Source organism: Tamandua tetradactyla, chromosome 10, assembly GCF_023851605.1.
Source record: "Tamandua tetradactyla isolate mTamTet1 chromosome 10, mTamTet1.pri, whole genome shotgun sequence".
NCBI lineage: Eukaryota > Metazoa > Chordata > Mammalia > Pilosa > Myrmecophagidae > Tamandua > Tamandua tetradactyla.
The window spans coordinates 24,087,633-24,112,940 of record NC_135336.1 but is presented as its reverse complement, the minus strand read 5'-3'; the positions used below and the strand labels follow the sequence as shown (position 1 = coordinate 24,112,940).

General features: G+C 40.1%; 2 protein-coding genes across 7 annotated transcripts in view; both read right to left on the bottom strand.

Annotated features, from left to right (window-relative positions):
- The window catches only part of HCLS1 (hematopoietic cell-specific Lyn substrate 1), a 31,314-nt gene extending 29,194 nt beyond the window's left edge, over window positions 1–2,120 (bottom strand). Inside the window, exon 1 of one of the 2 annotated variants that reach the window (XM_077118194.1) lies at window positions 1,840–2,120. The gene's annotated coding sequence lies outside the window, so the exon portion shown is untranslated. The remainder of the gene's footprint in view (window positions 1–1,839) is intronic. The other variant, XM_077118193.1, reaches the window with a different exon arrangement.
- A 1,793-nt stretch (window positions 2,121–3,913) lies between these two features.
- GOLGB1 (golgin B1) overlaps window positions 3,914–25,308 on the bottom strand; it is a 124,393-nt gene continuing 102,998 nt past the window's right edge. For all 5 annotated transcript variants that reach the window (XM_077118185.1, XM_077118188.1, XM_077118189.1 and 2 more), the window contains 7 exons: window positions 15,700–15,865; window positions 15,375–15,512; window positions 10,169–10,312; window positions 9,296–9,393; window positions 8,718–8,852; window positions 5,648–5,750; window positions 3,914–5,328 (listed from right to left, as the gene is read on the bottom strand). In XM_077118185.1, coding sequence (XP_076974300.1) covers window positions 5,194–5,328; window positions 5,648–5,750; window positions 8,718–8,852; window positions 9,296–9,393; window positions 10,169–10,312; window positions 15,375–15,512; window positions 15,700–15,865 — 919 coding nt within the window. In that variant the 3' untranslated portion in view covers window positions 3,914–5,193. The remainder of the gene's footprint in view (window positions 5,329–5,647; window positions 5,751–8,717; window positions 8,853–9,295; window positions 9,394–10,168; window positions 10,313–15,374; window positions 15,513–15,699; window positions 15,866–25,308) is intronic.

Sequence of the window (25,308 nt, the reverse complement as noted above, 5' to 3'; positions counted from 1 at the left end):
CCAGAGTTGTAGAAAAGCACCCCTGCACAGTCAGAGGAGGAGTGGAGGGGGTTATCTGAGAGAAACTGAGTGAACGGTTGGAGAGAGGAGTGTAGATGTTGCTTACTTTGTCAGGAACTGGATCAATGTTATTTCAACAATTGTGAGAAGAGTCATATGTAGAAACCTGAATGAAATGGCAGTATAATTCTAAGGGTATATTTGCATGTCTCATAGATATACTCCAAGCACAGGTGAACTATACCAGCAATTTTGACATTCAGATTTAGGCACAGTTGAACTATACCAGCAATTTTGACATTCAGATTTTTAGCATTATCTACATCTATGATAAGTTCTCTCCAGACTCAGGTGGGCCCAGCACCACTTGCTAGCTGGAAATCTTCCTGCCTGTCCTTCCCAGCTCAGCACTCTCTTCCCACTGGAGGCCTCCCCCATGCTCCTTATTGTCTTTTTTACAACCACACCTAGGGCTTTCCTTTTTCTGCACCTAGACCCTCAGATTCTTCTTTCAAATGTTCCATTTCTGTTTGTAAACTCCACCTTTCTCCCTGTTCTTTGCACAACCCCTTGGAAACTCTATGCAAAGGGAACTTGGGGTGGAATGGGAAAAGTGATTCATTGATGAGGCAACTTGGCCGTAGGATATGTCAGAGAGCAGCTCTGCCTTCCCTGCCCAGGAAGTCACTTACGATGAGGACCGATGGACAAGACTCATAATTCCACCACCTACAACCCACGTTTCTTAAGCCCTGACTCCCGGGCTGCACTGCAACTAACAGCTTAACACAGAAAACTGGAAAAGAGAAGTTTCTAAATATTCGTGTACAATAAGGAAGCATTGAGGACCAGTGGCCCCACCCTTTATCCTGCTCTTAGTCCAGTATCTCAGTTGACTCTCTCATCTTCCCCCTTTCTTGAAATAGTAGGAAGAGTTTCTGACAGAGAAACAATTCCCTCCTGACCAGATAAAGGGAAGCCAAGAGGTGCTATTGAGAGATGGGAGACTAGAGAGGGATGTGGTGGGGAATGGATGGCCCAGTTATTACAGGCAATCAAGGGCCTCATCACAAGGCTGCCTTGCAGCATCAGTAAAGTGCAAGGCCTGAGAGTTTGAAGACCCAGGGTTCACCCAGCTCTTTTACTAAGTCCTTGATGAGAACATGAGCACAGGGAAGCAACTTAGATGTCACCACGTTAGGCAATTTGTAAACACCAACTTAAATAAATGGAGAAAATCACTGAGAATCCCCCACTGGAAAATAAATGAAGCATTATTCCAGCTAATCTACAAAGTCCCCTCCAGTTCTGACATTCTGGGAATCTTCAATCCTACAATCACAGAAACTAACCCCAGCTATCTATCACGTCTTCACTTGGCCTCCCATCAGCACTTGGTTCTCAGCACAAGTGTACTTTAGCGAGTACTTCCTGCTCAATTAGAACATTTCCTATGTGGGTTTCGCCTCTCTGGTTAGATCATATGCCCTTCAAGGCTTTGTCTTCATCTCCTTCTGGGGTTTTCTTCTCAACTCAGTGCCTAGGAATGGTAGGCCTTAGAGGGGGCTGTAGTATGTCAGTAGAAACCAGGCAGCACTTCACATGGTCTGGTGTTCTGGATGGCTGCTGGATCATGCTCCCTGGAGTCCTGACCCTCCCTTCTGTTTTCATCCCCAGATGCCGATTTCTACAACCAACACACATTCTGGCCATAAAAGTTTAAATATTTAATAGCAGTAACCTTATAACTCCCCAGAGGGGAAAGACCCAAGTAAGCTCCACCTACTTCAACTCTTGTTCTGTGCTTCCTAACTTCCCCCCACTGTTCAGAGCACCCACCTTCAAGTGTGTCTGCACTCAGATCTCAGCTCCTCAGGGTGATTCCACGCTCCCTCTCTAGCTGCTGGCACTTCAGAGCAAGAAAGTCGGAGCTGCTGCTTCAGTTCCGTATTCAGGTTTGCTGTCATTTCCTGCCACACTGTCCTCACAGCTACTTCCTGAAGTTTGAGTCAGTTCCTTGTGCTCAGGGACTTAAATAAAAAAAGGGGTTAATGTTACGTCTCTGTGCCTACTCTTTTGCAAGCTTTGAGGGTCATAGGGAAGTGACAGAAAATGCTGTTCTTATCCTGTGTTTATAATCTAGTCAGAGAATCAAAACATTCAACCAGAAAACCCATAAATGAATGAGATAGGACAGCATTTGTGACCTAAATTCTGTGGGCAGTTGCATGTTAAAGTAATTCACAGAATTTAGTATGGGAGTAGTAATTAAGAAAGGCTTAATGGGAAAAATAATAGGTGGATGTTGAAGAGTAAGATTTAAAAAGAAGCTACATTTCTACCTTTTCCACAGCACTTAAAACTGGGGTTTGCATCTAGGGCCTTTTAAATAAAATTGATGTAATCAGTTAAATGGCAGGAGGGAATAACTCTTTAGAGAAAGGCAAGACACAAGGCAAGGTATGAAGGAAGAAAGGCTCATAACTTGTTTGGGGAACAGTGAAGAGTCTGAGCTAACTGGTACAAAGATTCCGTTCCAAATAGTAGGAAGAAATCTGAAAGAACCAAGTGGTACCAGATGGAAGGTCTTTGTAGACTTCTGTATTACCGTTCATCAAGGTTTGCTGCTCCTCTCTCTCCTTAGGCCTGACCAGAATTGTTTGGGTCAATGAAATGTGAGAAGTGAATGTATCACTTTCTGGTGCAGATTTTAAGATCACAGCGAGTTTTGCCATGCTCTTTCCCTCATGGCCCCACCAAGGTACCCCACATTTCTCCAGTGGTCCTCTGGCATCCTGGGTCCCCAAGATAGAATGACAACATGAGCAGAATACCATCCTTCCTGTGAGGAACTTACAAGCCTTTAAAAAATAACCGTTTGTTGTTTCACTACTGAGAATGTGGGGTGTTTGTTACTGTACCTCACCTGGCCTCCACTAATCTTCACTGGCTGTGGAGTTTTGACCTGACTGCTCACAGTCCTGAGCTCCCCAGAGGGTTCAAGCAGAGACTGAATGAAATGGGCCCAGGTACAGAAGGGATACCCGAGTCAGGAATAGGAAACTTCTCAGGTCACTTCCAAATCTAAGAATTCTCTGCCCAGAGGGAGTTCCATTTATTGATCGCTCCTACTTCATGACCTATTTATCATAGCAACATCAAAGTTATTTAAAGAGCAAATCTGTAGACAGAAAAAACATCTTTCAGATCATTTGGAGTCTTACCTCAGTGCCCAAATTAGGAATTACCAGACCAGATATTGTGACTTACCACCTTCTAGAAAAACCCTGGAATTATCACAGATAACAGTAAGAAACTCCATCTCTCTTTAGCAAATGTCCCAATCCAAGTTCATTCCTGATGAGAGGGAGTGAGAAATAACACATAGAAATGGGCTTTGAAGCTACAGACTTGGCTCAATTGAGCCATTTATTAATGGACTTGGAGGAATTAACTTAGTTTTTCTCAAGCAGAACTGAAAAATAATGTCCATCCAACCGACTCCATGCTGTTAAACTTCCCTTCTCCCTGCTCCCACGCAGACAGATACCTAGCAGTCAAATGCCTTCAACATGTACCAGACAAGAATTCTTCCAGGACCACCTTTAGGTATATTTTGCTCTTCTGCTGCATGAAGGCCCAACTTGTTTGGTTGGTATTAGATGGGATTTGCTCACTCCACCTCAGCACCCTGGGCTCTAGTGGCTAAGGCTGAAAGGATAGCATGCAACCATTGCTGATACTGGCCAGTGAAAAGGAAGACTGAGTAGGCAGAGCTTTCTACCTCTTTCCATTTCTAGCTACTTCATCTCATGCCTCCTACCTTACTTTCCGCTCCCCAGCATGCAAAAACACATATGTAAGCACTCATGTAGATGTACAACTCACAAACATGCACATATAACCAGAAGTCTTCATTCTGAAAATAACTTTATTATCTTACAGCTGTTCAGGAGAGTTTATTGGATGCTATGACCAAGATTTGGTCACCAGAGAACAAAGAATTACAGCAGATCAGTCCACCAGTCTTCTCTCTTCTTTGGGTTGTGAAGCAGGCAGGAAACACACCATGTGAACAATAAGGAAATAATTAATGAGTATGGTGGTAGTGGTGGTAGGGCAGAAAGGAGGCACAAATGGAATTTAATCCTGGCTGTCATTCTCAGACCTAGATTTAAATATTTCATCTTCCCTATATCCTCTCTTGTTTTGTCTCAGCCTTCTATTACCACAGAGAGCACATGATCATGGGGCTGAGAAAGTGGAATAACCATCACCAACAGCAAAGTTGTTTAGTATTTCAAGAGGTTAGATAAGAGTGAGTCCAGTGTGGTCCCAGGCTAGACTTGTAAAGACTTCCCAGGCTTGGAGTCAATGCTTCGCCTAGGACTGGCTCTTGCTGGCTGCTAGGCACCATCTCAGGGCCCACAATGGAGGCATATCCTGATAATAGAGGAAGGTCAAGAACCTGAACACACTGATTGCTGCCAGTTCTTCTTCCTTAAAGGCAGGAATCACTTATCCCTTTGAATACATGAGATCAGGGTCTTAGGCAAATGTGATCCATCTTTATTAACCCAGAAATGCAAATCCCCATTTATCTCTGAACAGCCAGGGAAGGTGAGACTGTCCTCTTCTGGGACCAAGTAGCTGAAAACTAAGTCCCTGGGGAGTTCTTCAGCTCTCACTCCATTGTGCATGATGTCCTATGAGGTGATGTGTTCATTCCCCATAATTTTTATTATGGCAGCACCACCTTCCCCATGAAGCAGGAGAAAATATAAAGGTAAATGAAACAAGGAAACTATAAATCAAAATGTTACTGGACTTCAGATTATTAGGTTTATTGGAACTATCCTCCTAGGTGAAAGACACCCCTCAACATCTTTTTACAGGACCACAAAAGATGATCAGAGCCCTGTAAAATCTAAATATTGGGCTCAAAAACCAACTGTGAAGCCTCTTCAGATTTGCAGATATATTCAGGCCTAAGTAGAAGAGAGGAGACTTGCTGGTCCCTGTAACTCCAACTTGAGCCCATATCCACCACTGTTTCGCAGCCACTTTCTGTGGTGAATTGGAGAGATGATCTGTATGTGGGAAGACTGTTCCATTTGAACTGATGCTTTTGACATGAAGGACAAGAGGAATCCCAAGTTCCTTGGGGAACAGTTCAAAAGGGGACAAGTAAATTTACAGATGGCCTGTGAAACACAGAATGAGTAGGACATGAACCATCAGAAAGTAGATGGCTGCTAGCAGTGGCACCCGGGTCCGGGAATGACAGAGTGAACGCAAAATCCGCTTCCATCCAGCACCACTCCGGGTCTGAAAGAAAAATATAGACGTTAGAGCACTTCAACATATAGGGGTGTGTCTATTACCCTTTCCCCATCAATCTCGCATCTAAGCAACACTGATTTAACCACTGCAGAAAAGAGATATCCTGGGTGAAAGGCCCCTCAGGGTTGAGGGTTTGACAAACTCTTTTAGTTTCTCCCAACCTTTCATACTCTTCTACTCACATAGCCATTAGCTGCTTACTGGCTGGACTTCCATATTTTCTTTCCTTGATTCCTTGCCCTCAATACAACTAGCCCCATTTGGTAGCATAGAACCCCTCTTTTTATCCTTCTTCCTTTCTTACCCTTTGACAACTATAGCTTGTAAGATCTATTAACACCTGCTCCTGGGTGCCACAGGAGCCAATGATAGGAGTCCGGGCAGAGTCCCATTCACTGTGTTCTAACCTGTGTAGAAAAAAAAAAAAAGATGCTTGGCATTAGTTCATAAGCATGGGAGGCAGCTCAGAAGTCTTCCCACGTAGCACAGTAGCATCACAAGTAAGGCTGTTATCTCAGCACCTGTCCTCATGCAAGGAGTGTAAGGCAGACTGGTTTTGTTCAATAGCAGTAAAAAGTAAGTATCATGAATAGTCAGCCTACTAAGTATCAGATGTTGTGGGTTGGGTGCTTTACATGTATTTCATTCTCAAGGTTTGATGTTGATATATTACTCTCAAAGTAAGGCTTAAAGGGGTTAAATTACTCGACCATGGTGATATAGCCAGTTAAGAGGCAGAGAGGAGCCTGGATTCAAAATCCAGGGGTCTCTAAACCTCATGCTTCCTCCCCCACCTCCCACTACACCATATCTGATTCAGAGAAGCTCGTTAAAAAACATTTTTAAAAAAAATATTTAAAGGCTAATAGACAAAAGCACTCAAAAAAGATTTCTATGGTTTTTAGAACTAGACTGAATCGGCAGTTCAGATTCTCTTCTTTTTTTTTTTTTTTTTTGCTGATTTGCTTATTTATTCTAGAACTTCCTCCTTTTAACTAGCTGCCTTTACCTACTCAATGGTTTCTTACAAAAATAGCAAGTATATCAAAGGAAATGAAGGTAACAGAACACATTCAATCCAGCATTTGCCTATAGGGATGCATGCTTTAACTGGGGTGGGGAGGGTGGAATGCTTTCCTCTACTCCTGATGTTTCCTTACAGGTGAAGGGAGATCCATTAGTCAAATACTCCTTGCCTCTCTTTGCTGGTCACACACTTCTTTCCAAGAGAGAAGGAATGCTTTCATCTAATTTGTCAGTTTAGAAAGGGAAATGGAGCATACATAGCCTAACTCCTTCCTCCCTATTTTCCCCTTGAGAACCAGGCTTAATCTACTTCCTGTGTCTATTCCTCCATGTGATAGGCTTTCCAGGGCATCCTTGAACTGGTCCAGCATGGTCTGTTACAATATGGTTAATTCCATCAACTTCTGTAAGCCAGGTTGAGGAAGGGTGAGATGTTTATAGGTATTGGGAGAGCCAAACAGTATTGGCTGCTTTTAAACAGCAAGGCTCTGCGATCCACATGCACTACAGAGTGCATTTGAGATTCTAATATTAAAATACCGGGTCTAAGGTAGGCGGCACTTGAATAGCTACCCCAATGTCCATTCCGAATCAAAGCCAAAGAGGGAACTGTGGTGGGACTAACCATGGATTAACATGGCTTGTCCACATGCTCAAGAGTCACCCTGCACTATGCAGTCTCAACCTGGCTTGGGACGGTTAATTGTATATGAGGATGTATCTTCCCAAAGGGCCAGATTTCACAGATCTAAACACTTTCATAGGAAGTGGCAGTAGAAACAGCTCTGAATGTACAGGTCTGAAAATGCTTAGCAGAAATAATGAAGGCTGTGTTGTGTCCCTATAGAACCCACCTTCAAAGTACATACCAAGGCCCAAAGGGGTATTACAAATTAAGAAGTCTAAGTATGCTGGCTGGAAAAGAAAGACATCTCAAATAAGACTTGCTGACTAAGACTGCACCTCTGTGAATTTCTAAACTTTGTAAAAAGGTATTACTATCACAACTGCTACTCTCTGAGGAAAGAGACAATAAACGTAAGTAATTTTTCTCCCCAGATACGTTAAAAGTCAGTGCCTGGTTTTAAATTTTCTTTCCATGTAAAATAATATTCAACAGCAAAACAAATTGTAGTCACTCTCTTCCCCCTCATGCCCAGTGATTCTCCTGAGTGGTGAATCTGGGATAAGGACTGGGGATGTATAGCACTCTGCCCTTTTACAATCATACTTGGAATAAACTGCCATGAGAAGTGCAATTTGCTTTACTACTCCAATGTTCTAGTTTTACAAGGGAAGGTTCTTTTTCTGGAAGGAAAGCCTATCCTCGGCCAACATTGCCAATAACTTGGAGGGGAAGTCCAGGTTTAGGAAGCAAATTTCCAACAAATCAAAAGCTCAATTTCTCAATACCAGCTTCATAAAACAATCTTTTAACCTCCATTAGGTTTCACCCTTTTAAAAAATTTTTCAGTTGATTCAGATATCAGATAGAGAACAGAGCTGTGTGCTGGACTGAAATTATATACCCCAGAAAAGCCACATCCCTTTAATCCAATCTCGTTGGTGCAGACTCTGTGGGTGGGATATTTTGATTATGTTGTTTCCATGGAGAGAAGACCCACCCAATGGTGGGTGGAACCTTTTGATTAGATTATGTATATGGAAATGTGACCCCACACATTCAAAGTGGGTCTTAATTAGTTTACTGGAGTTCCTGAAAGAGCTCACAGAGAAAGAGAGAGCTCAGAGCTGACAAAGAGAACAGAGAGATGAAACCAAGAGACACAGACATTTGGAGATGCAGGAGGGTGCCCCAGGGACACCAGAAGCTGAGATAGCCAATTGAAACCAGAAGCCAAGAGAGAAGGACAGCAGACATCACCATGTGCTTTCCCATATGATAGAGAAAGCCTGGACATGATCTGCTTTTCTAGAGCACAGGTATCCTCTTGTTGATCCCTTAATTTGGACATTTTCATTGCCTTTGTAACCTAATAAATCCCCTTTGAAAGAGTCGATTCATTTCTGGTAGATTGTATTCTAGCAGCTTTAACAAACCAAAATAAGCTGCTCTTTACAGAAATAAGATATCTTTCATAGCTAATTTCATACCACCTGGAATAAGTTGTCTGTAATAAACGGTAGCTATTATTATGATTTTTCTTTAAGAACAACTGCTTTGGAAAGTAGGGACCTCTTAAGACTCCAAGAGAACACTGCTGTCCTGGCTGATCCTCACTGCAGCATCCTTCTCAAGACTAGAATCCTAAGCCTGAACACTGAAAAGTACGATTACTTTTGAAATTATCAGAAGTAAATAGAGGTTAAGTCCCTCAGGCCTTTACCGCCTGATCTGCTCCTCAGCCATGGAAAGGGCAGTCTCAGCAGCTACTCTTTGGTCTCGTTCTTCTTCCAGCAGCTTCGTTAATTCGCTCACCTCCTGTTTAGTGTTGCACAGCTGTTGTTGGGCTTCTGGAAAGCTTCAAGGTAAAAGGAAAACAAACATCATTAGAGAATATTGCTGTTGACACATGAGATTCAAAGCCTTCATAAGGTTTTTATGAGGTTATAAAGCATGAAAATTTATAAAAGCTCATAGAAACACAAAGAATATTTTTAAAGGGTGGCTGTAAAAGAGCTAACATAAAGCAGCAGAAAATGCCTTAAGAAAATTTAAGAGTTATTTTAATACCATAATGTTTGCTAGTGTTCTGTGTGTGTGTTCTGGTGTCTTTGTATTAAAAACTTTTTACACAACATCAATTGTTATTCATATGTCTATTTAATCCTTCCATCAATTTTGTGAGACCAAGAAGACAATAAGACATTAAACCCATTTGATGAACTCCAGTTCAATCTAGATGACTGCCAAAATTTCTGTATATGTAATGTATGCTGCAAGGTTGAAAGTGTTGTTCCCTACCTTATTTGTACCTCCCTCAGTTCCTCAGGATCACTCTTTTTGTGAGTTCCACTTTTTTCCTGGGGAGCTCCTGGAGCAAAATCTATATTTAGAGTCCCCTAAAAGAAGCAGCAGATTAATGAATCAGTGATACAAACACGTAAGGAACTATATTTGGGCAACATGAGAACCTGTTCAACATCAGAGAGAATAAAAAACTTTGGACAGATAAATTTCTGCTTTAATTCTCCTCAAGTCTATATTTAGAAGATGAGATCCTCTACACTACTGGACGGATCCTCTGCATAAAACTTTTGCCTTGATTAGAGTTTCTCCCAGATCTCTCCTCTTAGAAGTTTAAAGGCTTACCACTGAAGACTGCTTTCCTCTAGTTGAGGTTCATACGTATTCCAGAAGCTACTCTGATCCTTTTCTTGATTAACATGCACTCCCCCAAGACTCTTTTCTTTCTTCTATGTCTTATTGATCTCCATATTAATTCTTAGTCTCCTCCAGCTTCAAAACTGCACTCTTATCCATTGCTGCCAATAGCACTGCCTATTTTGTTTCTCAGGCCCAGTTTTCTTATTTCTTGGAGCAGAATCAAACACTTTTCTTGGTTTCAGAGGCTCAAAAGCTTCAGTCATCACAGTTTTCCATTTACTTTTTTTATTTCTCTCCCACCATTTCACTGATCTTTTTTTATTTAAATATACTCTGTAATTTTTTCCCAGACAATACTGCTATCTCAATTACTACTCTCCTCTTCTCTCGCCTTACTTCTATAATACTTAATCAATCTTTAGCATGAAGACATGCCACCCTTGATGCTTTATCAAACTTGTACTCAATTTCATAACACTTTTCCCAGCCTCTTGTGGCCTTCTTACTCACCGCCTGGAGCCCTTGAACCTGCTTCTCCAAGACTGCACAGTGATTAAAAAGGTTACTGTAGTGTTGCTGGTTCTCACGAAGACTCTGACTTGTATCACAGAGCTGAACTGAAAGGGTATTCTTTTCTTCGAGTAGCTGAGAGAACTGAAGCAAAGAGGAGAGGATAAGTACTAGCCTAAAGAACTGATGCATTATAAGCAGTACTTAGGTTAACTGCTCTGAATTTTAAGGATCTAATAGTTTTTTTATACAAGATTCTTATTTCATCAATAATAGTAGTACTGTGTGTTCCTTAAAAGAGAGAAACTCAGAATTTTTTCCCCGAGGAAGGAAAACAATTCTAGAAGAGTAACAGGAAACATTTTTAGATGCTAACATAGCATAATAACTGAAAAACAAGAAAGTAGAAACCCACATGCAATCTCATAGGATAGGCTATCCCAGGTAAAAGGAGGAAGGTAGTAATTTGGGTCCATGTTTAGGTCACTAACAAATAATTCTAATCTCCAAAGCTCAATTTGACCAGAGATAGAGCTGTCACCTAAAATTCATACAATAACATTACTTGGCAGTTTCCACAATGCTACAAAGAATTACAGGTTACCTGGAGAATAGAATATGTATGAAACTATAATCCATTATAGGAAGGAGAAACAATAAATCCTATCATGCCTAAATATATGTAAGAAATTATATTGGAAGCAGAGATTCTCACAGGTAGAAAACACATGTATAGTCATTCAAAGCAGGAACTGACCCTACCACATGAGAGAATTTTTCAGTCTTTCCTTAGACGTGTCCAGTTATCAGGGAACTTGCTAGCTGACAAGGCAGTCCAAGCTTTTTTTTTTTACCACATCAAAAACAGAAAATCATCTTTTATATTGAATGAAAAATCTATCCATTGCAGCTTACCACTGACTTGAACTCAGGCCTCTGGAACTAAAATTCTAATATTTTATTCACAAGCTGCCAAGTCCCTGCAAAGTACCTACTGTAGGTATATATACTTGTATGAGAAAAAACTGGTGTACTTGGCTGCACATTCAGTTTCATCTTGAGTATTGTTTCTTGTGAGCATTCTGAGGTGAATGTTGACATAAAAAAGTTGAAACAATGTTTAAAGAAGAGAAGATAAATAGCTTTCTATAAACACTCTGGGGAAGCACATCTGATGCATATGGTAAACTAAAGCAAGAGAACCAATAAGTGTAACAAAAATATGTGGACAATCAAAATTAAAAAGAAAAAACCCAAATAACCTTATATCTGAAGAGCAATTTTCAGTTTACAAAGCTCTTTTACAAGTATCTTCTCATTTGAGAGAGGTAGAGAAAGGATTTCTGTCTTGATTTACAAATGAAAAGCAAAAAAATAGACATTAATGAATAGTAGTAACTTGCTCCAAACCACATGACTAGTAGATGGAAAACGAGCTCTTAAGTATGGGTCTTGACTCCAAGTCCAGAGTTTTATCTTCTAAGATAATCTAGCAAGTCAATCAAGTTATGGGGTCTCTTGTGGAATGGGGGTAGTTAGTAAGGGAATGGATATAAATATTTGAGAAGTAATACTAATTAAAGACAGAGGAGGACACAATGACAACTACAGGGCCCAAGATGGAACAAAGTTAAGTCTCCTCGCCACAATGAACAGCCTAAACCAAACCAATCCAAGCCTAACATCCAAACCAACTCAAAACCAAAAATGCCCTCAGTGGAGAAAAAAAATTTTAACATTTTTTTCTTAGCAAGCCTACAGAACAAAAAAACAGACTTGTAAATAACTCTCACTCAAAAACTCTCCCCTTAGCTGGAGAAGTCTTAATTGCTCATTATAAGCTACCTTATAAAAATCACCACCTTTCATCATATTTGCATTATTTTGTCTAGGATAATCATAAGTCCCTCTAGCTTAGGGGTCAGTAAACTATGATATGGGGCTTGCTGTTTGTTTTGGTAAATCAGGATTTTTGGGGTCATAGTCATACCCATTTGTTTAAGTATTGTCTATGGCTGTAACTGCAGAGTGGAAGAGTTGTTATAGAGAATGCATGGCCTGCAAGTCTAAAATATTTACTATCTGGGCCTTTAGGAAGAATTTAGCAGATGTTGCAGCAGTTCATAAACCACTGTATTTAATTTTCTCTATACCTGTACACACCTAGACTACATTTTACCTATAAACATTATACCTAATAATCATCTCTTTAAGGTTTTTAAGTTTCTAGCATTATTTCTTACATTACACACAAATATTCAACCATGCTGATAGAAATATACATAAAGTCTAAGAAGTATATAAAAAAATACAAGGAAAGAATTAGGGAAGTGGCTTGGAGAGGAGGTTCTCTGACAGTCCATCTTCTAAGACCCCCTTCTAGGGCCCAAGAAGCAATTCTCCTGGTTAGCTGGGACCCATTTAGAATGAGGCCCTAACTTCACTGGACTGTAAGCTCCATGAGGGCCATATGTATTCCCAGTATCCAGCACATGGCCAGATTCATAGAAAGGAAGTAATGGTTATTTGTTCAACAAACGAATGAATGAATGAAGCTAGGGATAGAGATGCCTTTCTCACAGTTGCATTGTAAATGAAGAACCATTCCTCACCCAAACTGGAAAAACCCAACATCCTTCAACAGCAGAATACAGAAATCAAGATACATGCCTATAATGCAATACATTTCAGCAATCCTGACACTTTAACATGAGAATGGAAAATTGTAACTCCAACAATAAGGATGATTCTCACAAAATAAATAAAGCAACACAAAAGAGATATTATGATTCCATGTATATGTAGTTTAAAGGGTAGAATTAGAAGAGAACATAAGGGATTGCTGGGGTTCTGATAATGTCCTGATTCTTAATACGGGTGCTGGGTTACACAGGGGTCTTCACTTCGTAAAAATATATCATCTCTTTCTTATGATCTGCATATTTTTCTGTGTTTTACCTCATTAAAACCTTTATATTAGAAAAGTTAGGGTTGCTACCCATCAAAACGATTCCATCATCTACTAATCATCCTGAATTGTAATTTAAAACATTGTTCTAGAAAAACAAAGGTTCAGAGTGGTTCACAGTCTAATGTTTAGGAAGGGAGAGTTAACAGGGCTGAGATGGATCCTAGCGTATGGAAAATAGAGGCGACCAACAGAAGCTATGAATGGTAGAAACTTCTGGAAACAGCTGGCTAGCTGGGAAGGAGAACTGGGTGAGAGCTTCTCTGTTTGGCTCTGAAAATTCCTAAATAAATCCCACAACAAAGGGTCTGCAATTTTACCAATTAGCCATTTATTAGAATAAACAAAACTTTAAAAATGCAAATTTCTCTGCTAACGTTAATAGCGTTACCAGTCTCTGACACTTCAGTGTCTATTAGTTGACTCCAACATTTAATAAGTACCTTCGACATGTTCCAGTCACTCTGCTTTCCACATACACTACACTTATCTAAGACTGACCTCTTAATACCTTAGGCAAGTTACTTAGTACCTTTGCGCTTTAGTTTCCTCACCTGTGAAAATAACCTACTGTATTTACAATTTTTGGATCACAGGCCACTTGGCGAACTGATGAGAAAACTGCAAACACAGGTAATTTGTAAACATTCATGTTTCTTCTGAAAGCAAATCTGACTGATCTCCAAATCTCTTCTAGTGCTTTTATGAACTATCTAGCTGGGTTCTTTTTAAGAGGGCAGAACTAGGGAAGGTTTCACTGGAGAATAATTTTAGTAGTTAGAAGGCAACAGGAGGATAATGATTCATAAGATGATGGGGATGGGAGGTAAAGGAGGAGAAACAGCTGGAGAATGAAAGAGGAATGAAGGAGATATAAGAAGGTACCCAAGGGTGGGCCACGCTGGCTCAGCAGGCAGAGTTCTTGCCTGCCATGCCAGAGACCTGGATTCGACTCCCAGTGCCTGCCCATACAAAAAAAAAAAGAAATAAAAATAATAATAGTAATTTTTTTTAAATCTTATCTTGGCCTTTGTTCTAGGCACCAGATGACAAAGTGTTTCTTCCTTTTAAAATCAGACCCAATTGTTCTAGTTTGCTAGCTGCTAGAAGGCAACACAGCAGAAACAGACTGGCTTTTAATAAAAGGGGATTTATTTCATTAGTTCTTCAGAAGAAAGGCAGCTAACTTTCATCTGAGGTTCTTTCTTACGTGGGAAGGCTCAGGACGATCTCTGCTGGCCTTCTCTTTAGGCCCCTGGGTTCCAACAACTTTCCCCTGGGTGATTTCTTTCTGCATCTCCAAAGACCTGGGCTGAGCTGCAAGTGCTGAGATGAGGTATGCTGAGCTGCTTGGGCTGTGCTACATTGAGCGCTCTCATTTAAGCACCAGCCAATTAAATCAAACACCATTCATTACAATAGGCATGCCTCTTAGCTGACTGCAGGTGTAATCAGCAACAGATGAGGTTCACGTACCATTGGCTCATGTCCACAGCAACACAACTAGATGCCTTCACCTGGCCAAGTTGACAACTGAGTCTAACTACTACACCAATATACACTAACATGTTTCCCTAGAGTATGTGAAGTGGCAAGGTTGGGATTTGGGGAAAAGCTAGTTGGTTTTTTAAGTTCCAAAACATGAGACCCTCAAGGAGGAAGCCAAAGTGGAGTGGAATAAAAAGATCTCTCACTCCTTCCCTATTATCTAACTAAACCTGAAAGCCTCCCTCCTCTTCCCTAAATTTTTTTTTGTGGGGGGTACATGGGCCAGGAATTGAGCCCAGGTCTCCCTGGGTTCAACTGTGCTCACGTGGAAGGTGAGCACTCTACACTGAACCACCTGTGCACCCATCTTTCCTAAAACTCTTAACTGTTGCACACTGGTGGGTAATAAAAATCACTTATTGAAGGATTTGTGGGGAGTAATCGCAACATGACTAATAAATGGCACAGATGGGGAGTCAATGCCAGAGAGGAAACCTCCCTAAAAGAATTGCCTTCTTTATTCTCACTGTTTAGAGTTCTGCAAATCATTCCCAAGGGCTCTCCAAGAGCACGGAAAGGTAATGGTCTTGTGTCCAGTGCTTTGGGGCAAGTAATCCAGGATCCAAGAAAGGAAAACCATCTGAACCCCAAACTACAGCTTGGAACCTAGGCTACTCAGGCTCTACTAACCTTCTTGCCTCCAGTTAAGGAAACAAGAAAGTGAGCTCCAATCTAGCATGAAACGCTTACCTTGCTGTTCAGCTGCTGAATTCTTAATTCCTTTTGGTGGATTTCCTTTAAGCTGTCATTGAGTTGGTTCCTGAGAAGTTCTGTCTCATAAACGAGGTTTTGTGATCCATCAAGGGAAGCTAATGTCTCTGGGGATGTCTGCCAAGATATGAGCAATAATGAAATTGTCTCCTAAGAGTTATCATGCTTAATTCCTTTTCTGGAGAAATTTACCTCCTGGGAAGTCATTAGATGGCTTTCTAATGGTGGCAGATAGGCACTTAACTTGTAGGGGCTGATGCTTCTTGGGTAGTGGTTACCTTTGCATAGCACTGAAATTACTCACCTGTCTTTGGTATTGCAATTTAAGGGTCTGAGTCTGGGAGGAAGAAGACCTCAGTTCCCTCACAAGATTTTGCAAATGATTGAGCTGCTGATCTTTATCTGAGAGAGCCATAAGGTACTGCTCCTTCATTTTCCTCTCATGAATTTCCCAGGAACTCTTCTCCATCCTAGAAAAGAAAAGGAAATAATCACAGGCAGAAATATACCTGAGATCAAGATAAATAATTCCACATACAAAACACTATTACAGGACTTTCAGGAAGATGGTGGAGTGGAGAGGAACAAGTTCACTCCTGCTCTGTGGAACAAGACAGGGAACAGGGAGAAAATGATCAGGACTGTGGTCCAAGGGTATGAGTAAGCAAACACTCTCTATAGAGTTTTAGGGAAGAGAAAGGCGGGGGGATTGGGACAGAGAGAATGGGGTGGGTTGAGTGACCGTGATCCCCACCATGGGCAAGCTGCAGCATGGAGGGGAAGTGTGATCGGAGGGAACTGATCATCCCTCCACTCCAGCCTGACCCAACTGCCGGCTGGAGAGATCTCCCTGTGTGGGTCATTGTTGACAGTACCAAATGGGGAGCCCAGAGGTGGACCTGATCATCTACTGAGGTGGGTTGAGTCTCCAGGTGCAGGGAGCAATCACCTGGCCAGGTGCCAAAAATAGCCAGGCCCACAGGTGCGGTGTCTCATAGACCTGCTGGCCGGTGGTTATGTGGGCCAACTGATCCCCTGGGTGCTGGTCACCTCCCCAGTTCTGAGGGCTGCCCTGGAGCAGCCCCACCCCTCAACCCCGCTGTGTATGCTGTTCTCCAGCTGTTGCAAGCCAGAAGGGGTGGGCCTGAGGGAGGAGGAGCCTCCTGCTGGCAAGAAGTGGTAAGTGCAGACTGGCTGCTATAGACGGGGAGATGGTAGCCTGAAGGGAGGAGGTGCCTTGGGATCACTACCTGCTGGGGTGAAGGGGTAAGTGCAGGTAGGCTAACTTGCTATCTGCCTCAGTTTCTATTTATTTATTTATTTATTTAAAATTAAAAAAAAATTTTTTTCTTAATATTCCCCCCTCTTAAATATATTTTCTATATATTTTTATTATAATTGTTTTTCATTATTTTTAATTTTTATGTTTATAGATATTTGAATTTTTATATTTTTAATTCTTTATTTTTTATTTTATATATTATTTTTTAATTGTTCTATTATTATTATTATTGCTACTCTTTTTCCTTAAATTTTCTCTCCGTTTGGGGGGCAACAGACTGAGTTCAATTCCAATATATCTTGGGGTGTTCCCTTTTAACTCTGGGGTCTCCTAGCATTGAGGTGTGTTTTGCTGTTATTTTCTCATATTTTTATTATTTTCTCTCATTTTATTTTATTATTATTTTCCTTTTTTTGGAGGGGGTGTATAGTCCATTAGCCAGGCCTCGAGCTTGTGTTTCCCATGTGGTAGGTGCCATTCTACTGCTGAAGTACCCATGCATCCTGGCCTATCTTCTAATAGACCCTCAAATTGAATTGTATCCCCTACATAAGATCTGGACCTTGATTTAGTGGAGAAAACTGACAAAAAAAATGCAAAAGGAAAACGTCAATGCAAACAAAGTAAACACAAAACTTTAGATGAGTGAAGGAAACCAACTTGCAAATAACATATCAATATAATCAAATGTCCCCCCAAACAGCAGAAAATCACAAAACACATGATGATTCAAGCAGAAATGGCCCAGCCAAATGACCAAAGCAAAATTCCAGAGGGGACACAGAATATGGAACAACTACTCAAGGATAAATTAATAAAAAAATAAAGGATATCAGGAAGACATTAAAAGAGCATAAAGAGGAATTCAGAAGATTAAATAGAAAAATGACAAATCTCACAGAAATAAAAGATATAGTAGATCAAATTAGAAATACGATAGTAGTTTTGAAGACGCAAAAGGAAGAATAAGTGAGCTAGAAGACAGCACATAAAAGAACAAATGCCAAGAAAGATGGTAAAAATGGAACTTGATCTTAGGGAAATGATGGATGAGAAGAGGTACACAAATATAAGAATCATTAGTGTCCTATAAGGAGAAGAGAGGAATAAAGGACTGGGAAAGTTTGTTGAAGATACGATCGGAGGCACTTCCCAGCCCTTATAAAAGACATAAATACACAAATCAAAGAGGCCCAACAAATTTCAAATAGAATAAAACCAAATAGGCCTACTTCAAGCATACTAATCAGGTGTTGAAGAGAAACAGAAAATCCCAAAAGCAGCACGAGAAAAGCAATCTACTATGTACAAGGAAAACACATAAGGCTGACTTCGGACTACTCAATAGGTACTATGGAGGCAAGAAGGCAATGGTATGATATATTTAAGACCCTGAATGAGAAAGGCTTTCAGCCAAGCTTCTTTATCCAGCCAAGTTATCCTCCAAAATTGAGGGAGAGATTAAAATCTTCAAAGACAAACAAAGATTGAGAGAACTAGTCAAGAGACCTGTCCTACAAGAACTACTAAAGGGAGCTCTATCAGCTGAAAAAAAAAGAGGAGAAGGATATCTGGAGGAAAGCACAGAATCGAAGAATATGAATAACAGTAACTTGAAGAATAAAAAGAGAGAGAAGGAAAAGTACATATATGGATTTAACAAAAACTAAAGGATAAGATGGTAGAGTTGAGAGCTGCTTCTACAGTAATTACTTTGAGTGTTAATGGACTAACTTACCAATTAAAAGATATACACTGGCAGAATGGATTAAAAACACAAACCATCTATATGCTGTTTATAAGAGACATACTTAGACTCAAAGATAGTTAGATTTAAAGTGGAAGATTGGGAAAAGATGTTCCATGCAAGCTGGAACCAAAAGAAAGCAGAAGTAGCTATAATAATATCAGACAAAATAGACTTTAAATGAAAAGAAGCCAAGAGAGACAAAGAACGACACTACATATTAATAAAAGGGACAATTTACCAAGAGGAAATAACAACCATAAATGTGTATGCTCTCAATCAAGGAGCTCCAAAGTATATGAGGCAAATGTTGGCAAAGCTGAAGGAAGCTATAAATATTTCAACATTGACAGTGGCAGACTTCAATACACTACTTTGCACTATAGACAGAAAGAACAACCAAACAGAGGATCAACAAGGAAATAGAGAACCTAAACAATGGGATAAATGAATTAGGCCCAATAGACATATATAGATCATTATACACCAAAACACCAGCATATACATTCTTCTTTCGCTCATATGGAACATTCTCCAGGATAGATCATACGCTGGGACACAAACTGAAACTTCATAAATTTAGTAAGATTGAAATTATCCAAAGCACTTTTTCTGATCACAACAGAATAAAGCTGGAAATTAATAATCACCAAAGAACCAGAGTTTTTACAAATATATAGAGATTAAACCATACACTCTTAAATAATCAGAGGGTCAGAGAAGAGATTGCTAGAGAAATCAGTAAATATCAAGAGACAAATGATAATGAGAGTACAACACATCAATACTTATGGGATGAGGTAAAGGCAGTGCTGAGAGGGAAATTTATTACTCTAAAAGCCTATAATAAAAAACAAGAATATACCAAGGATTTAACTGCTCATCTGGAGAATTTAGAGAGAGAACAGCAAACTAACCCCAAAGCAAATAAAAGGAGAGAAATAACAAAAATTAAAGCAGAAATAAACAAACTGGGGAACAATAAAACAATAGAAAGAAACAATAAAGCCAAAAGCTGGTTCCTTTGTGGGAAAAAAAAAATCGATGGACCCCTAGCTAGACTAACAAAGAAAAAAAAGAGAGGACCCAAATAAATGAAACCAGAAATCAGTAGGGGGTCATTATGACAGATCATGAAGAAATAAAAAAAAAAAACCATGAACATATTATGAACAATTATATGCCAACAAACTAGACAACTTAGATGAAATGAATAAATACCTAGAAACACTCTACCTATATGGGCATGATAAGAAATAGAAGATTCAACAAATGAATTACAAGTAAAGAGATTCAATTAGTCATCAAAAATCTTCCCGCAACCATAAGTCCAGGACCAGATGGCTCACAGTGAATTTTTTTTCAAACTATTTATTGTAAAATATAACATATGTACAAAGCAAAGAAAGAAAGAGTAATAATTTTTCATTGCATAGTTGTATATTCATCATCATGATCATTTCTTAGAACATTTGCATCAATTCAGAAAAAAATAAAAAGAAGAAAAAATTCACACATATCATACCCCTTACCTCTCCCTTTCATTGATCACTAGCATTTCAATCTACTAAATTTATTTTAACATTTGTTCCCCCTGTTTTACTCATCTGTCCATAAGGTAGCTCAAAGGAGCATCAGACACAAGGTTTTCACAATCACACAGCCACATTGCAAAAGCCGCATCATTATACAATCATCTTCAAGAAGCATGGCTATTGGAACACAGCTCTACATTTTTAGGCAGTTCCCTCCAGCCTCTCTGTTATGCCTTAACTAAAAAGGTGATATCTATTTAATGTGTAAGAATAACCTCCAGGATAACCTCTAGACTCTATCAGTCGTTGACACTTTATTTTGTCGCATTTATTGCTTCCCCTTTTGGTTGAGACGGTTTTCTCAATCCCTTGGTGCTGAGTCCCAGCTCATTCTAGGATTTCTCACAGTGAATTTTATAAAACATTCCAGAAAGAACTGATATCAATCCTGCTCAAACTCTTTCAAATAACTGAGGAAAAAGGAACCCTACCTGACTCATTTTATGAAGCTAACAGGATTCTAATCCAAAATCAGATTAAACACTAAAAGAAAGGAAAACTACAGACCAATGTCCCTAACGAACATTGATGCAAAATTTCTTAACATACTAGCAAATCAAATCCACTGACACATTAGAAGAATTATACAGGAATGTGAGGACGGTTCAACACAAAAATATCAATCAGTACAATACAGCACATAAACAAATCAAAAGGGAAAAATTTCATCATCATATTGATTGATGCTGAAAAGGTATTCGACAAAATCCACCATCCTTTCTTGAAAAAACACCTCAAAAGTTTGGAATTGAAGGAAACTTTCTCAATATCATTAAGGGCATATATGAAAAATCTTAGCCAGCATCATAGGGGTAAGGAAGACAGTGTCTATATTTTAGAACCACACATACTCTTTGAGACCAATGGAAAAAAGGTTTATTTGATCTGGAACTGAAATTTTCTGTAGTGCACAATCTAATTCAACCTATCTGTAAAGCTCATTTGAACAACTGAAACACAGGAAGCACAAAATGAGAAAGAGGTCCTTTAATCCTGTATAGATTATTGCAATGCCAGGAAACATCCTCGAGTATATTAACCAGATAATCAAAAAGTACTGGCAAAGTTCCCTGTGGGAGGGGAGAAAGAAAGACTATGGAACTATTAAACCTTACCATAAGGAAATCCCCTGATACTGTGTCAAACTTTAGGGACATCCAAGTCAACAGGTCATACCTTCGATCATGAGACTTACTCTTGTGAAGCTTATGCAGGTAGCATAGAAGCTTAGACTACCTATAGGTATGCCTAAGAGTTACTTCTGAAGGACCTCTGTTGTTGCTCAGGTGTGGCCTCATCTCTCTAAGCCTAACTCTGCAAGTGAAATCATTGCCCTCTCCCCTACATGGGACATGACATTCAGGGGTGAAAGTTTCCCTAGCAACATGGGAGAGGACCCCCAGGGATGAATCCAGCCAGACCTGGCACCGTGGGATCAACAATTCCATCCTGACCAAAAGGAGGAAAAGAAGTGTAATTAATAAAGTATCAGTGGCAGAGAGACTTCAAATAGAGTCAAGAGGCTACTCTGGAAGTTGCTCTTATGCAAGCTTCCAGCCAATTATAAAGAAAACCTAGGGCAATTTATAAGTTTCCACAGGGGTTCTAGGTACTAGAGTAATTTGCCAGAAACCTACAACCTCCAGATGGATCCCTGGTCCAGAATAAGTCCTGAAACTTAGCCCAGTCTCTCCAGAACATCAGATAGTTACATCTCCCTACCCCACATTAGTGACAGACCCTTCCAATAGCAAAAACTTCGCATTGCCATAGCCCAAATAACCCCAACGAGAGGTATGGAAAGATCAAAAGTGATGGTGGAGGAACAAGTCTTTCTCTGAGAATCAAGATGGCAGCTTAGCAATGTGCGCGTTTTAGTTTGTACTCCAGAACAACTACTAAATAACCAGAAACAGTACAGAACATCTCCTGGGGCCACATCAGTGACTGGACACACAGCGTACCCCAGTCTGGACCAGCTGGACCGGCTGCGAGCCACCCCAGAACCGTGAGTTCCCCAAGCCGAGGTGGCCGGCACCCCCCACCCCCACAGGTTGCTTCCCAGAAGGGGAAAGGAAAGGGACTTTACCAGCAGCAGGGGCTGAGCCCAACCAAATGTCAACTGTGGAATTAATTAACAAATTCTGACTACTAAAAATAGGCCCCCAGCTCAGGTGAACCCAGTCAAAGCAGAGGTCGCTCATTTTTGCCCCGGCGCCAAGGGAGCAGGGCTGACAGAAAAAGAAAAAAAAAAGAAGGAAACAGAGGTTTTTGTGGCTTTGTTCCTACAAAGGTTTGACTGCCTTGGATATAGCCGCAGGGCTTCTCAGGCTGCAACTGCCCCAGGCATAGGCAGAAACAAGCTCGTTTGAGAGCTTGTCTGGAGCCTGTGCCTTCCCCAAGGGAGGGGTGAAGCCCAGCTCAGGTGGAATCCCTCCCTCAAGGAATTCTGACACTAGGGTTTGGTAATTTGAAGCTATTAAAACCAGCCTACAACCTCTTCTCTGTCTCCACCACCCCCCCCCCCAGCAGGGAGTCTGCCAAAGTGAAAGGTACTGCATCATGTTATGCTGCTGGGACCTGCAGGCAGACAAGTGCCACACATTGGGAAGAATAAGAAAAACAGAGTCCAGAGACTTCACAGGAAAGTCTTTCAACCTGCTGGGTCTCACCCTCAGGGAAAACCAACACAGGTGACTATTTCCTCCTGATAAGAGGCCAGTTTGGTCTGGGAAAATCCAGCTTGGGTCTATAATACCTAAATTGACTCTCCTAAGGGTGGGGAAAAAAGGCACCATATAAGCAGGGCAAGAAACAAGAAAACAAGAACTGAAAAATTCTCCTTTGTTAAACAAAACCTAAGTTAGAGGTCCAGAAAAAGCTGAACTGGATGTCAAAGAACAGACAGACAACAAATTCATCCAGTAAGAAAACCCTAGGTAAAAGATGTGAAAGCAATCTCCAGAATAAACTAATTAAGGTAATTAAATGCCTAGAAACCAGCAAAAGATAACAAATCACACTAGGACAATTGAAGATATGGCCCAGTCAAAGGAACAAACCAACAATTCAAATGAGATACAGGAGCTGAAACAATTAATTCAGAATATATGAACAGACATGGAAAATCTCATCAAAAACCAAATCAATGAATTGAGGGAGGATATAAAGAAGGCAAGGAAGGAACAAAAAGGAGAAATCGAAAGCCTGAAAAATCACAGAACTTATGGGAATGAAAGGCATGGTAGAAGAGATGAAAAAAACAATGGAAACCTACAATGGTAGATTTCAAGAGGCAGAATATAGGATTAGTGAACTGGAGGACAGAACATCTGAAATCTGACAAGAAAAAGAAAATACTGGGGAAAAAATGGAAAAATATGAGCATGGACTCAGGGAATTGAAGGACAATATGAAGTGCACGAATATACGTGTTGTGGGTATCCCAGAAAGAGAAGAGAAGGGAAAAGGAGGAGAAAAACTAATAGAGGAAATGATCACGGAAAATTTCCCAACTCTTATGAAAGAGTTAAAATTACAGATCCAAGAAGTACAGCATACCCAAAGAGAATAGATCCAAAGAGACGTACTCCAAGACATTTACTAATCAGGATGTTGGAGGTCAAAGAGAAAGAGAGAATCTTGAAAGCAGCATGAGAAAAGCAATCCATCACATACATGGGAAGCCCAATAAGACCATGCGTAGATTTCTCAGCAGAAAACATGGTGGTGAGAAGACAGTGGGATGATATATTTAAATTATTAAAAGAGAAAAACTGCTAACCAATAATTCTATATCCAGCAAAATTGTCCTTCAAAATGAGGGAGAAATTAAAACATTTTCAGACAAAAAATCACTGAGAGAATTTATGACCAAGAGACCAGCTCTGCAAGAAATACTAAAGGGAGCACTAGAGATAGATACGAAGACAGAAGAGAGAGGTGTGAAGAACAGTGTAGAAAGGAAGACTATGAGTAAAAGTAAAAAGAAGGAAAATTAGATAGGACATATAAAATCCAAAAGGCAAAATGGCAGAGGAGAGTAATGCCCATGCAGTAATAACACTGAATATTGATGGATTAAGCTCCCCAATCGGGGGACATGGACTGGCAGAATGGATTAGGGAATGGAACCCATTTACATGCTGTCTCTACTCAAAGGATATGAGGGCAAGGACACAAACGGACATTTGCACACCAATGTTTATAGCAGCATTATTTACAATTACCAAGAGATGGAAACACCCCAAACGTCCATCAACAGACAGGTGGCTAAACAAACTGTGACATTTACATAAGATGGAATATTATGCAGCTGTAAGACAGAATAAAGTTATGAAGTATGTAACAACATGGATGGACCTTAAGGACATCATGCTGAGTGAGATTAGCCAAAAAGAAAAGGACAAATACTGTATGGTCTCACTGATATGAACTGATATTAGTGAATATTTCATTGGTAACAGAGACCATCAGGAGATAGAAATAGGGTAAGACATCGGGTAATTGGAGCTGAAGGGATACAGATTGTGCAACAGGACTGAATATAAAAACTCAGAAATGGACAGCACAATACTACCTAACTGTAACACAATTATGTTAAAACATTGAATGAAGCTGAATGTGAGAATGATAGAGGGAGGAGGGCTGGGGGCATACATGAAATCAGAAAGAAAGATAGACGATAAAGATTGAAATGGTATAATCTAGGAATGCCTAGAGTGTATAACGATAGTGACTAAATGTACAAATTTAAAAAATGTTTTTGCATTAGGAAGAACAAAGGAATGTCATTACTGCAGGGTACTGAAAATATATGGTAATTAATATTTTAAAATTTCAACTAATGTGTGAGACTAAAGCAAAAAATGTTTATTTGGTACAAAATTTATATTTTGACTAGTGCATTTTCTAATATAACCTATGTTAGATAGCTTGATTGAATAACATAATTACATGGAACCTTGGGTCGGACATGAGATTTTGTTGGTTTGTCCAGAGTGATGCCCCGATGAATCCCAGAGTGATTTGAACAGTGATCAGTATTTGCAAAGTCCCCTTTGGGGAATGGTGAGAATGGGGGAAAATTCAACCTCCCCAAGTTGAATTCTTGATATTCTCACAAGCAGTGTGGACAACCAAAGCTATAGGCTGAGCCCCAAGTCTTGGGGTTTGTTCATATGAAACTTAACCCCAGAAAGGATAGGTCAAGCCTACTTAAAATTAGGCCTAAAAGTCACCCCCAAGAGAACCTCTTTTGTTGCTCAGATCTGGCCTCTCTCTCCAGCT